Genomic DNA, 15,269 nt, shown 5'->3' on the forward strand with positions numbered 1-15,269 from the left:
CGTCGGAACTCGTCGGCACTCCCCGGGAGAGATCCGCAGTGGTGCTCTCGCAGTCGCTTCGCTCCCAGGACTCTGGAGTCGTATACGTTAGGTCTGTACACTAGGTGTGGGGAAATATGCAGGATTATTGTGGATGAAAGATGAGGTGGGCCAGAGCTCTTCTAACAGGCGTCCGCCATGTTGGCTCGCTCGGCCACACCTTATTTACACAGGTTTGAGATCAGGCTTTAGGGCTATTGCAGTCAGGCTACACCTGGAGCCATGTTTTACAAGTCCACTTTATAGTGCCCACATCGAAATTGCCATCAAGCACACCCTTCTTGAGGCATTAGGACCCTTTCTTCTGTTAGTCAGAATGAAGCAGACAGAACGCAGAAGAAAGATGCTATGACTTTAAGTACACAAATTTTTTTAGTTGCTATTTCATGATTGTCAACTTTATTTGAATATTTTCTCCAAAACATGCATTTTATGGTCCGGAAGGCCTGGGATTCCTAGAGGACCAAAGGCAGGGCAATTTAAGGTACAGTCATCTAATGTGCCAGTAGATTTCCTGCTGATGCATCAGGAGATTCAGGGGGGCACTGAGGAAGCATTCCTCCAATAGGCATTACATAAACGAGGAGTATAAAAAGTATAGAGAGGGAAAAAATATATGAATACTCTTCTGAAAAAGAATCCTCTTTTAGGCCATGAGAAATCTACTCACCCACTCTCTATGTAGCGAGTCAGATGGTATCAGGTCAAGCTAAATTTAGGGATTAGTGTCCATCTGGCGAGAGACTCCAGCTGACATAGAACAGATGCTCTTATAACTAATAAAGTAAAACAACAATAAATATGCTTTCAGGTCTTGTTACATTTGCTGTGTGTTCAAATACATAGGTCAGATGTCAGCTTATGTGGAGATCTGTTTACAGAATCCTCCAATTTTGCAGTCAGAGAAAGAAAAGTAAAGTGAATTGCCTGACGATCATGCTGTGTGCAATGAAAGTCTATAGGATGTCAGTTTTGTTTCTAAAAAACATGTAAATACCTTGTGAATGAACTTTACAAATATTTCTAAATATATTTCAGTAGTTGGGAAAGCATTTTTTAAAATTCTTATGTGTGATGGAAAAAATATTCAAAACAAATCAAAACAGTTTACTTGCTGATGTGCAAATGATAAATATTTCCTGAACCCCAATTTCCACATTATCGTTTGTACACTATATATCATAAAAACTGCATGTCAGTGGGAAAGTCTGTGGTCATTTCAATGGAAATGTGCTGTTTGTAAATGACAGCGCACTACCACTGCAAGCTTTAGTAATATATCTATTAAAAGTGTGAGTTTTTAAACATGGACTTAAAAACAGTCCTGCCCCTGCCCTGATGACAATGCTATTGATGGAACAAGAGGCAAGTGAGGGGTCATGTGTAACTTTTATGTGGGTCAGATTTCTATTATACATGGTGCAACAGTTTAGTCTATTAAATCACAGAGTTTTCGACAGTAGACATGATGAACTCACATATTTGAGGTGCTCTCATATTGAACAATAAAGAAAAAGGCGGCTAGATAAAATAAAACATTTACCTGGGATCACACAATTTAGACCAGTTTATAAATCAAAGCGCAATACAGTGGGGTCGAGTAGTTTATGCAAATCACTAGTCCTGCAGGTCTAGTAAAAGTTGTGTGATTTTTCGAGGCCTGTCTTTTACTGATGCCCAGATACAAACCCTCGTTTGCTCACTTACAAGCTGTACCTGGCTGATGATGAGCTTGTAACTAAGGCGAAATAGGTCAAGTTGTGCTCTGGAAAACACACGGTGAAGCCTGAAATCTGCAGCCACAGACAAGGGAAAAGAGAACTGCTTCTTGTCCTGATGCTCCTCAGGGATGTGAGACCCATGCTCATCCACAGGCCAGACCCGATCAGACAATCACAGAGCATCGAAGCAGGACTTCAAACACGGAGAGACCTTAAGGAAAGTATGGGCTTACTTTTCTTCATTCCCCTGCAGCCCCGCTAGATCACTGCAAGCCAGGGAGACTTTTTCTGCAACAGAACAACCCTACTGCCTTTACGGTCTCTGCTGCCCCACGCCCGGCACCACCACTGTGCCCATCCTCTCAGGGGGATTGTGGGAGGCTGGGCTTGCGGTAGGGCAGTTCTGAGATTGCAGGAGAGCCGGCTTGAGCTGTAGTGTCACAGAGGGGACACAGCAGAAGTGAGGGGTCCGCAAGGAGACCCTGTGAAAATCACCAAAGGATGTCAAACTTGCTAATACTGCGCACTCTGCCCAAATTGGACTTCTGTGGGGTGCCCTCCAGTGCCTATGCCTTTTGGTGGTGCGACGGCAGGGATAAGAGGGAAGTGAACAAGTGAAAGTGTGGGTGCACAATTGCAGCCTTTAATGTATATGAATCCGCCATTAGCTAGATGAGTTCTGTGTGCCAAGCTTTCACAGACTCTTAAAAACATACAACTGGGCGTACCACTCACACAGTCACTTATCTTAAGAGAACCATATAGGGAAAAGGCATTAGACCCAGAGCTGAGATTCAGAAGGAACAAATAAAAAAACTAAAGGGCAAGTTGTTGCCCCATCCACGACGCCTTTGGCACCCCTGGAGCCGTAGGAGCAAGGGGGTCTCATGAACTGACTGAAAATGAGCAGGGCAGGACTGGAAAACAGACCCTAAACTTTCGAACTTAAGGCTGGAGGAAGGGGAGATTCTTGCCCGCCCCCCACAAACCTATCCTGTGCTATATGATGCAAGTGTCATCTGCGGCACTGGCCAACCACACTATGATATTACAGGAGAGTGTAACAATTTTGTAAACGCAGAAACATACAGTGATGCCCTAATGCAGGGGATCCTGTTAGAAGAGATAACGTCTAAAATACAACAACTTCTACGAATTGATGACATCATAGATCTAGTACCTTACAACTGTAAAGGAATTGCAGAAGATACAGATTTAATCCCAGAGGTAACCCCAAGTAGAGCAGATGTTAAGTTGTAAACAAACTGCCTAGACACTTATAGCAAGAAGAGAGGGACCTGCCAACTACAAGATCAGATAGCCAGGACATATGCGCCTCCTTGTCCTCAAGCTACCATTCAGACACCATTCAGACACCTACTCTCAATCTGGGGGGATAACCTGGAGATCAAGTGGATAAGGGACTGCTGAAATCCGACAATAGGCTTGTCTCTATACTAGAAACATTTCAGCGTTGTATAAGTAAACGGCGCTTTAAGAAACTTCGGAAAATAAATAAAAATCTGGCGAATCATAAAATTAGCAGGAATCGCATCAGCAAGGGGCTGAAGGTCAAATAAATTATGAGAATTTTGAGCAGCAGCTTACTAGGAATATCATTACGGCATCAGCTGTAAACAATGGTACCTCGGCAACAAAGGACAGTACTGCAAATTCTCACAGTGAAACAAATCTGGTTACTAACAACATACTTCTCCCAGCTAGTGCAAATAGATTGCCTGACATAGACAGAGGTCCTACTACTTCCTTCATTTCAAACTATCACTCTTCTAAAGTGGACCAGCAGGTAGCACCTCATAATAGGAAAGGCTGCAATAACAATGATACCAATGCTATTCATTTAGAAGGTTTCCCACTCGTACATGAGGCAATGACCAGAGATGAAACAAAATTAAAGGGTATCAAGAAATACTGAACGTCCTGCGTAAGTGGCTGGAAGTAAAATCTCCCTCAAACACCTCGACTGTCCCTATAGGCAATGAAGTCACAGAGGAGGGATTCAGATCATCAAGAACAGACCTCACTTACAGGTAGTGCATTTGGTCTAATTGAGAAAGTAGTAGTTGCACCTCCCAGTTGGGTGTTACAGAATAGCGCAATCTACAACCTGAGAAATACGTACTGAGAGGTTCAGGACACCTGGACATTTAATGACCAGGAGATAGCGAACCATATACAACTAGACTTCTGTCCTAGTTATGAATTAGAAGATCCATTTGATATTCTGAATAGGCATTACATCTTAAGGGTCTTGCATCGCTCCCCAGATCTGCAGCTTCTTAGACAAACGACCTCCTATCTATACAATTCTTGATTGACTATAAGACTCGAATAAAATGTACATGCACTACCTGGTCTAATCCGCATCATTACGCAAAGATACTTGAAAAAGCTGACATACTGGCAGACTGAGGATAAAGCTATAAACTAGGAGCCAAAAAAACTCAAATTTCTCGAAGAAAGAAGGAGATGGAGACAATTAACCTACTGCTATTACTTTGGCACGTAGGGTAGCCTACAAAGGCCCATAAAATGACATTCCAATGAAAACAAATAACCTAGCAATAATGATAGGTCCGGTTGGTAATATGAACAGACCCACACAAATTTCATCATGACTAGTTAGTAATTTATATCTGTACATTCCGCAAAGGCAAACTTCCTGATGCAGACAAAGGAGATGCAGGACAGGGTAAAAACGTGCTGCAGATTTGTTCATGGAATATTGCAGGCTGGGATGGACAAACAAATCATTATCAGAACCTATATAGATTCTCAAACTCAAATGATATCTTTGTTTACAGGAAACGTGGAAGATAACAGAGTTGACTTTTCAAAACTAGATATCCTTGGAAATACTAGCAACAAAATGCATATGGGGGAGACCTAGTTGGCAGGCTGGCAACATTTTTGAGAGGCAGCTCAAAAATATTGAATAACAGAACTTCTCATGAATCTAAAAACAAATTGGCAGTCTAGGTAAAATATGATGCAAACATTTTTAGAGAGTGAGTGCTCTAAAAATCTGGGGGACTGGAGCTTCTCACAGGAGTGTTCCAAAGGGTAATACGGTGCAACCTGAATCGCAGACAAACGCCCACTGAGAGAGAAGGTGAGCTTCCCAGGGCAGAAGGTTGGGTTGAGTGTGAATGTATGAAAGATTCAAAAGCTGGAGAACTACAGTTACAGGTAGGAAACTTATTTTTTAACTCCAGTATTGGATCTTTTATAGATTCACATGCTTGAATCAGATTAAATAGCAGTTGAATAGAACATTTTATCATAAAATCACAGAGGTATAGAAACATCTCTCTCTCTATATATATATATATATACACACATTACCTACTGACGATAGCCAGTAGGTATATATAGTTAGGATTGTTTTCCATAGGGAAATCGCAACATTCTATTGGGAATAACTTTTGCGCCGGTTGAGGAATCTTCCTGAAATTTTCCTTAACTTTGCCTCGCGGCGCTCCGGTCCTTCCCTGAAAGTTTGGGGGGGATTCGTCAAGCGGGGGCCGAGATAAAAGGGGGGTCCCAAAACGTGTTTTCCCCATGTTAATTTCCATAGGGCGGTTGGACTCACTTTTAGCCCGAACGGCTGAATGGTTTTCCACCAAACTTGGCAAAATTGTAGGGACTGGTAGCCCGATGTGCCTTTGCTATGTCTCAAGATATGTGCTCCAGTGGTTTTTACGAAAAGTAACTTTGAAAAAATATATATTGGGCTACATTGGGCTATATATATGTTAGAGCCCAAATGTAGCCCAATGTAGCCCAAAGATGGCCACCAGAGACAAAAAAAAAAATGTAGCCCAAATATCAGCCACATGTAGCCGAACTATAGCGCAATGACAGAATGTCCCAGAGTGTTCTAAAGAACAACTAGAGCGCTAACAGTCTTACTTATGACAAAAGTATGGCACACCTGAAGTCATCTTGATTGGAATAAAGTGTTAACAGTTAAAACATTTAATTTGCAAAGGAACAAAATGAGGGGGTTCATTTTGCCATAGAAATTATGATTAGTACTGAAGAAAGAAAAATTAGGGCACATTTTGAGTTACTTCTCAAATCCTCTTATATTTCATTAAAAAAATTCTGATATGCAGTCTCCCAAGATGGCCACCAGAGACAAAAGAGCCTGTGCTTAAAAACTCTGTTAGCAAAGCAGGCATTTGAGATTTAAAAAACGTTTTAATATATAAAAACGTTATCCGCTAATAGAATTAGCATTTAAAAATCCTTGCGAATTCAATGAAAAAACCATAGGTTTCAGGCCTTATATAGTTAGGAATTAGCATTTAAAAAACCTTGCGAATTCACTGAAAAAACCATAGGTTTCAGGCCTTATATAGTTAGGAATTAGCATTTAAAAAACCTTTGAAATTCACTGAAAAAACCATAGGATTCAGGCCTTATATAGTTAGGAATTAGCATTTAAAAAACCTTGCAAATTCACTGAAAAAACCATAGGTTTCAGGCCTTATATAGTTAGGAATTAGCATTTAAAAAACCTTTGAAAATTCACTGAAAAAACCATAGGTTTTAGTGGTGTTATAGTTAGCTGGACATTTTACTCATACACAACCATTGAAATTGCTCCTATATAGTTAGTTGTACTAACTATATTTCGCGCACCCGCAATCCACTGCTGATGATGTCACATATTAGATCATTCATGACATGGTCAGTGACATCACTGATGACATCTCAAATGATTTTTTTAATTGCTAATTTAAATGCTAATTCCTAACTATATAGGCCTGAAACCTATGTTTTTTTCAGTGAATATATATATACACACACACATATATATATATATATATATATATACACACACACATATATATATATTTATGCAGTGCATTCTTTGTGAATAGGAATGTGTGTATACTTTTTACCGTTCCAAGATGGCGCTTGTGCTAGCTGGGAGTGCTTTGGTCCTCTGTCGATGTCGACTGAGAGGTGTAACCTGTTCACATTGTGAAATATATAACATGTACCGGTTTTCAATGTGTAAATCACACACTGACGAAGGCTAAGAGCCGAAACGCGTCTGTGGCACGCTTGTGGTGAATAAAACTACTGTGTGAATCTGGTACCCCCCCGAGTGCTGTCTTTTCTTCCTTGGATTTGCAAGGTTGTTTGAGCGCAATATATATATATATATATATATATACGCTCCAAGTTGCCCACACAGTTTGAACAGCACGCAAACACGGTTGAAAGGTGGCAAACCTTTAATAGCAGGGTATAGGCAGGCGCTGGAGGCAGTTATAATCCTCGGTCCTCTGGGGGCCACGCTGCTTCGTATACTACGGGGCCGATATGTGGAACACAGTTGTGGGATTTAAGGCGGACACTGCTGGCGGTGGCCCATCCAGGGCTTGTGAATTTGGACAGAAATTAGTGCTACCATCCAAAGGTCAAAATACCTGGACTACATTTCCCATAGTGCTGTGCTGTCATTGTACAGGCCCATCAAGGGGCGGGAATAACAGCGCTATGAAAGAATCCAGGAGCACGCATTCACCTAGCGATTGCCTCTGAGGAAGATAATTCGAAACGCGTCAGGCTCTCGCACCAGTGACTGTTTGATTATAACTGCCTCCAGCGCCTGCCTATACCCTGCTATTAAAGGTTTGCCACCTTTCAACCGTGTTTGCGTGCTGTTCAAACTGTGTGGGCAACTTGGAGCGTATATTGAGGGCGGCTGCCCCGGCCGCCGAACTTGCACCACCCCGGTCCTCTGGGGGCCACGCTGCTTCGTATACTACGGGGCCGATATGTGGAACACAGTTGTGGGATTTAAGGCGGACACTGCTGGCGGTGGCCCATCCAGGGCTTGTGAATTTGGACAGAAATTAGTGCTACCATCCAAAGGTCAAAATACCTGGACTACATTTCCCATAGTGCTGTGCTGTCATTGTACAGGCCCATCAAGGGGCGGGAATAACAGCGCTATGAAAGAATCCAGGAGCACGCATTCACCTAGCGATTGCCTCTGAGGAAGATAATTCGAAACGCGTCAGGCTCTCGCACCAGTGACTGTTTGATTATAACTGCCTCCAGCGCCTGCCTATACCCTGCTATTAAAGGTTTGCCACCTTTCAACCATGTTTGCGTGCTGTTCAAACTGTGTGGGCAACTTGGAGCGTATATTGAGGGCGGCTGCCCCGGCCGCCGAACTTGCACCACCCCGGTCCTCTGGGGGCCACGCTGCTTCGTATACTACGGGGCCGATATGTGGAACACAGTTGTGGGATTTAAGGCGGACATTGCTGGCGGTGGCCCATCCAGGGCTTGTGAATTTGGACATAAATTAGTGCTACCATCCAAAGGTCAAAATACCTGGACTACATTTCCCATAGTGCTGTGCTGTCATTGTACAGGCCCATCAAGGGGCGGGAATAACAGCGCTATGAAAGAATCCAGGAGCACGCATTCACCTAGCGATTGCCTCTGAGGAAGATAATTCGAAACGCGTCAGGCTCTCGCACCAGTGACCGTTTGATTATAACTGCCTCCAGCGCCTGCCTATACCCTGCTATTAAAGGTTTGCCACCTTTCAACCGTGTTTGCGTGCTGTTCAAACTGTGTGGGCAACTTGGAGCGTATATTGAGGGCGGCTGCCCCGGCCGCCGAACTTGCACCACCCCGGTCCTCTGGGGGCCACGCTGCTTCGTATACTACGGGGCCGATATGTGGAACACAGTTGTGGGATTTAAGGCGGACACTGCTGGCGGTGGCCCATCCAGGGCTTGTGAATTTGGACAGAAATTAGTGCTACCATCCAAAGGTCAAAATACCTGGACTACATTTCCCATAGTGCTGTGCTGTCATTGTACAGGCCCATCAAGGGGCGGGAATAACAGCGCTATGAAAGAATCCAGGAGCACGCATTCACCTAGCGATTGCCTCTGAGGAAGATAATTCGAAACGCGTCAGGCTCTCGCACCAGTGACTGTTTGATTATAACTGCCTCCAGCGCCTGCCTATACCCTGCTATTAAAGGTTTGCCACCTTTCAACCGTGTTTGCGTGCTGTTCAAACTGTGTGGGCAACTTGGAGCGTATATATACATATATATATATATATATATATATATATATATATACATATATATATATACACATATATATATATATATATATATATATATACGTGATCTGATTTTAAACTGCCTCTGAAGAAAGAGAGAGAATGCTCAGAAACGTGTAAGGCAAATGGATATTGAAATCGGAGCTGCAACCCTGTTCCTTTGGCAATAAAAGGTTCTTGAAACTTACTGGCTGGGGGAGTGCGTCTTTTGTTGCATGGGCAATTTTGGTGAATATATATATATTTTTATTTTTTAAGGGGACATAGTTCCTGTAGAATGAGCTTGCACCGTTGTGTGCAATGGTATGCCAGCTTTCTGGTGACATAATTGAATGGCCCTGGATACCTATGTAGCTATGCTCTGCTTTAAGAGAGGATAAGCCTTTCCTTGAAGCGCTAAACACTAGAAATAGTTGGTTAGATCTGCGAAAGCTTTTTGTTTTTATCTAGGTAGAACTTTAATCACCTTTAGACATCCAAAGAGTGTAATGCCCTTTCTGCTGGAGTCTTAGGGTAGATTTGACCCTGATATTATGGTTTGGCTGCATATTTATATACATGTTTATATGCATGTGTCTCCCAAGCGTTCCACTAGCTTGTCTACCCTGGGATTGTGATATAAATCAAACTGAGAGATCTTGTTTACTTCTTGAACATCTATGTAAAATCTGATTGATCCGTCTGGCTTTGGCCCTCATACAATTTTAACCTGACCACTTTCTTTGGGGGCATGCTAATAGCATGCTCAATGGCAGTAGTCCTACTGGGGTATGCAGAAAAGACCCTGGCATGGGTCTGGAGGTGTTTCATCAATCCCCATCTCAAAGGAGTTTCAAGTTGGGATCTATGCTGTTTAGGAAATGAGGTCACTCTTCCTCTTTCAACCCTGTCAACACTGGCATTGGGCCTTCCCATTTCTTCAGGAGATTTGCATGGTAAATTAGAGAGGTTTTCCTGCAGGAATCCAGTTCAATCCGATAGTTATCTTAGCTAACACTTTGAATGGGCACTGTCATTGTCCTAGCAGTTTATGATCAGACAATGGTATCATAATCAAAACATGATCACCCACAACAAATTCCCTCTCTTTGTTTTTGTTAATGTTGTCCCTTTTGTTGGACTTGGGCTTGCGCCATGTTCTCTTTTAGGAGGCTCCGTATCTGACCCAGCTGGGTCTGGAGTCACGCGGCATACTCAGGCAAAGGTTTAGTATTGTCCCCTTCCTTTTCCCATTTCACTTTTGCCGTATCCAGCAAAGACCTTGGTTGGCACACATATAGAAGCTCAAATGGGGTGTAACCTATATTTCTTTGAACCTTGCTTCTTATGTCAAATAAGGCTAAGGGCAGCATGTCTCCCAAATGTCTCGTTTCCAGGTTCAACAGTTTTTTAAAGGTATTTTTCAAGGTGGCGTTGTATCGCTCCACCAAGCCATCAGTTTGGGGGTAATAGGCTGCAGTGCAGATATGGGTATCACCCAACAAATGACAGACTTGCCTCATCAATTTATAAACAAATAAGGTCTCTTGGTCCATCAAAATTGCTTTTAGGAAACCCACCCAGCAAAGATGTCTATAATGGCGTTAGCCACATTCATGATGTTAGGACTCGTAATGCGATTGCTTCAGGAAAGCGTGTGACGTAATCTACAAGAACGAAAACATACCAATATCATGTCTTAGAGGGCAAGAGAGGGCAAATAATGTCCATTCCTACTCTGGAAAAAGGTACTTCTATTATGGGTAAGGGTATCAAGGGCACTCTGGGTGGTTTGTATCCGTTAAACTTCTGATACATAGGGCATTCTTTGCAATATTTCTGTACCAATTGATAAACTCCTGGCCACCAGAAGTTATCCAACATCCCCTGCCACAGCCACATCACCAGCCACCTGAGAGACCACCACTGACTCCCAGTCAACAAAAGAATCACCTTCAAGCTCCTCACACACACCTTCAAAGCCCTACATGACTCAGGCCCTGCATACCTCAATCACCGCCTCTTGTTCCACGCACCCACCAGAGACCTCAGCTCCACTTAACTGGCCCTGGCCGCCATCCCACGTATCCGCAAGACCACGGGTGAGGGAAGTTCCTTCTCCTGCCTGGCAGCAATGGCCTCTCCCCCTAAGGGAATTACCACCACTGCGCCAATTCAGGAAGGACCTCAAGACTTGGCTCTTAGACTGAACCACAGTGCCTTCCAACAGATCTGCAGTCGCTATGCGCCCTCCCCCTCACTGCCCGCCCCCAGCGCCTTGAGACCATTACGGGTGAGTAGTCGCACTTTACAAGCTGATTGATTGATTGATTGATTGCATATCCCCACTGACTTTCAAGGAGTATTTAGTAACCCACCACCGGGGCAGGCAGGAAGAAGATCTAGAAAAGAAAAAAGGCAAAATAAAATATGTAGTGTATAAGGTCAATCAACTATGTTCGACTTAGGCCTCCGCATTGCTAGCCAATTGCCTACTTCCAGGTAAAATATTTCCATTTTTGTAACCGAACCTTTGGTAAATGGCATAAACCTGATTACATATGTATGTGTTTGTGTTCCAAGCTCTTTAACCCATAACGTGAAGACAAAACCTTTATATTGGACTTTTTCTCCATATATTAAAACGCTACAGTCATTAACATCTAAAAGTAATATTAGTGCCTCAGCTATTTGTCTTTGAAGTGCAGAACTGTATTTTTTCTTTAATCAGACTCATCCAAATTTGCAATCTGAAACTTCTGGGACTAACATGAACCAGTGGACTCTATCCAAAATAGGCCTTGGGGTTAGGAGTTTATAATCTTCTAATTGGATTTTAGTGAGACGGATATAATCAGCACATGATTGGCATAACAATAAAGATGCATACAGTAAAAATAATGATGTGACTACATGGCGCTTAGATTTAGAAGTGCCTTGCCGGCAGATGCAACATGTTTAAGGTACAAAGTATTGAAAGTGAAGAATGAAAGAACACAGCTCAGCCAGTGTCTTAAATGGTTTGATCACAGCCTCTCCTTCTAACCAGCAAAAAAGATGTGTAGTCTCACTCACTGTACAGTGCACATGTCAGAACAATTCAATATAAACTGAAGAGGAAAGTCCCTCATGCCCATTATTAGAACAGCTACAGGAACTGAAGGCACTTTGAGCAACGTATAGTTCATTGTTCCAAGACAAAAGGCAAGGCAAATATCTTCCTCTATACAAGATCCTAAAGGGCGAGTTTGTGAATCACCTTCATATGAGAGGAATATTTTTGTGTCCTGAAGCAGGTGGTTTTATTCTACACAATCCACCGAAACACGTCGACGGTTATAATTTGTTAAATTTGGGGAACATAGAATCACATTTTGAAAAGAACTTAGTTTCTGCAGTGTTGTTCTCATGAATTCCTACAAATTAACTTGATTTTATGACAAATGTGATTTCTTAGGAGTTAATCTCCTTTTTCATTTTTGTTATTATATTCATATGGATCTTATGTACTTGTTTTTATATTGATATGCATGCAAAATTTTAACAGATAAATTGAAAAACAAAACATTTGTATTACATTTGGAGATATAAATATTTCAATATTCTGTGGAGTTCTCAGCTCTTTCAAGACTGTGTGAATGTATGTGAGGTGATTTGATGTTTATAGGGTGGTCTAAATGACGGTGACCTCGAAAGGAACTATTTTTGACTGTTAAGTCTAGCACAGAGCCCTGTCCCTTTCACTCTCTTTGCATTTTTTGTGAATCAGCTTCAGCCCAAAAAACAGGCTTCTTAATAAAAGCCATCACACACATCGGAGAAGGCTGTAGCAAAGAAGTAACAATTTTAACGATACCCACCAAGTATTGCAGAATTTACCTTGAATGTAGCAAATGCATCTGAAGCTATGTCGAATGTTGACATCTCAACATACTTGAAGAAGTCTCTGAAATGTTCAGAGTGCAGGATGATTTTTGCAAGTGGTTCATGTCGAATGCATTCTCGCAGCATAATTCCACAGTGCGAAGCGACCGGAGGAGTTTCATAGCTACAAAGTAAAAAAAAGAACAATGAGGACATAGAAACAACTTTTGATGTCATATTTCGGGTTCTGGTTACAGGTGTTGCTGGAGTGGAAATATATTCTTATATGCTTTATTGCTTCTGTTTGAAATGAGAAAGTTACCTTTGGTAACATTATTTTTGGTGGATAGTATATCTTCCTACAGATTCCTCATCTTGTAAACATTTACTGGCACCATACCGGATCTTAAAACATATCCCTCAGCAACAGCTCTGCAGACGCTACTCCAACTGCTGCTTTGCTTATCCAGAATGTGACATTGGCCTATATATGGCGTTGCCTGGTGCACCAGCATCATTTCCAGCCTCTTCCTTGGAAGGGTGAGGTGGTGGGGATTAAAAAAGGAAGAGTGATAGAGTGAGCCCAGTGGAAGGCAGACAACTTGTGGCAGGAAGGATGGGTAAGTGCATAAAACTAGCTTGTCTACATAAAATACAGTAAATGGAGGTCCACGAGACAAGGCCTGCAACCTGCTGACCCCACGGGGTATAGTAATCAGTACAAAGAAAACAGTGTTAGGTGTCAGATGACAAATCGAGCAACTGTGCACCAGTTAAAACAGTGATGCCATGAGAAAAGTCAATACTAAGTTAAAGTCATACAGTGGAACAAAGAGCTAGGGCAGGAAGGTGTACATTAGACCTTTCTTGAGCGACAACAGTAAGAGTGGTCTGAATGAAAAAGGCTGGTCGGGAAGGCATAACTACACAGAAATGGCATCCAAATAACCTTTTACAGTTGAATCCTCCAAGCTTTGCTCTGCTGGTTAATCACAAAGAGCAAAATGTCAGAAAGGTGACTTTGGGTAATGGTTAAAACCGGTGGACCAGCACAAAGAAACAAAATTAACCCAGCAGCCTTCTTATATCTACTTGTTAGTTGCCATCTAGCCAGCTAGTCAAGATAATATCCACTACCTTGTTTGGAAGGTAGAAGATCTCTTATTGACACTGCTCGATCAGGCATGCAAACAAAGAATCTGAGGATTACGGTGGAGGACCTAATCATACTGCTACAAAAGCACATTTATTGTGTGGAAGGGGAAGAAAGAGTTGACTTCAGAGTTCCAACAGATCTGTGTATCAAATCTTCCTGAGCCAGTCCAGGGCAATCAGTTTTGCCCTGACCTTCAAAAGTAGCAAAATAGAGATTGAATAAAGCAGCTTCTGTGGCATTTGGGGCCAGAAGGCATCCCCTAGTGAAACACATGCTGGGTAGTATAGAGTGAAAAGCATTTCCTCTTTGGAGCTTTGGAAAAGAAGTCTATACATGGACATCCCAAATGGGTAGAGATCAAGTCCACCACATCGGGCTAGAGCTCCCACTCATGGTACTTAATGACAAGAGACTGGAGGCATCTATCCTCACTTTCAAATAGATCCCACTAGATGGGCTGCTACCTCTAAAATACTCCATTTGCCAGCCTACTGCCATAAACCCCCCAGCATAGGATATTATAACCTATACTGCGCTGTCAACTGAAGCAGTGGATGGTGGTACTATTTTCTGGAAGAATCTGCACTATGCACCGCAAGATGAAGTGAAAGAGCACCTTCAGAACTAGGAAAACAACCCTTAACTCTAGCATACTGATATGCAAGCGTTGTTCTGACTCAGTCCAAAGGCCTTGCACAGTCACATGAGACTGGTAGCCAATGAAGAAGTCCTCCTTAACAATGGTGGCCTGCAACGAAAGAGGACTGAAGGGACAGCCCACTGTGAGCTTGAAGGGGCACATTCACCAACTAAAGTCTGGGAGAAAAGAGTGGAAGAACGCACCTTGGTTAGACCTCATTGACTACAATACTGCCACTACACAAAACTGTTCTAAAGGATAGGGTAAACTGGCTGGCTGTCGAGCTCAATATAAAAAAAAGCCATTAGTCCCAGAGAGCAGACAATTAAAGTTGAAATGTGGGAGAAGTTAGTTGAAGCAACCACAATTAAGGATACCAGAGGTTTCTGGAAAATTATTAGTCAACCTAACGTTTCTCTAATCCTGACCGACGGACTATGGACCAAAATTAGTGTGGAGTGCTGGAAAAAGCACTTTAAATCTATTTATTTCTAGCTAGGCTCTACAGATAGGAGCTATTTAGAGCCACAAATATTTTTTCCATTGAAAATCAGATTTTATTTTTTTAACTCTTTTTATTAACATTGCTCAAAAGACCATAGTTTATATGAATCACTTGTGTTTGTACATGGTGAGGTTTGGACATTACAGCAATAATATTTACAAGAGATAAGAGACTGTAAATCATTAATGGCTCCCCGGGTATACTTTCGTAACATGACATATAACACAAAAATAA

General features: G+C 42.2%; 1 protein-coding gene across 5 annotated transcripts in view; it reads right to left on the reverse strand.

Annotated features, from left to right (window-relative positions):
* Positions 1-15,269, reverse strand: part of CAB39L (calcium binding protein 39 like) — a 698,257-nt gene that overhangs the window by 163,756 nt on the left and 519,232 nt on the right. For all 5 annotated transcript variants that reach the window (XM_078657345.1, XM_078657346.1, XM_078657347.1 and 2 more), the window contains one exon: positions 12,750-12,918. In XM_078657345.1, the coding sequence (XP_078513471.1) occupies positions 12,750-12,918 (169 nt within the window). The remainder of the gene's footprint in view (positions 1-12,749; positions 12,919-15,269) is intronic.

Source organism: Lissotriton helveticus, chromosome 8 (assembly GCF_964261635.1).
Source record: "Lissotriton helveticus chromosome 8, aLisHel1.1, whole genome shotgun sequence".
Lineage (NCBI taxonomy): Eukaryota > Metazoa > Chordata > Amphibia > Caudata > Salamandridae > Lissotriton > Lissotriton helveticus.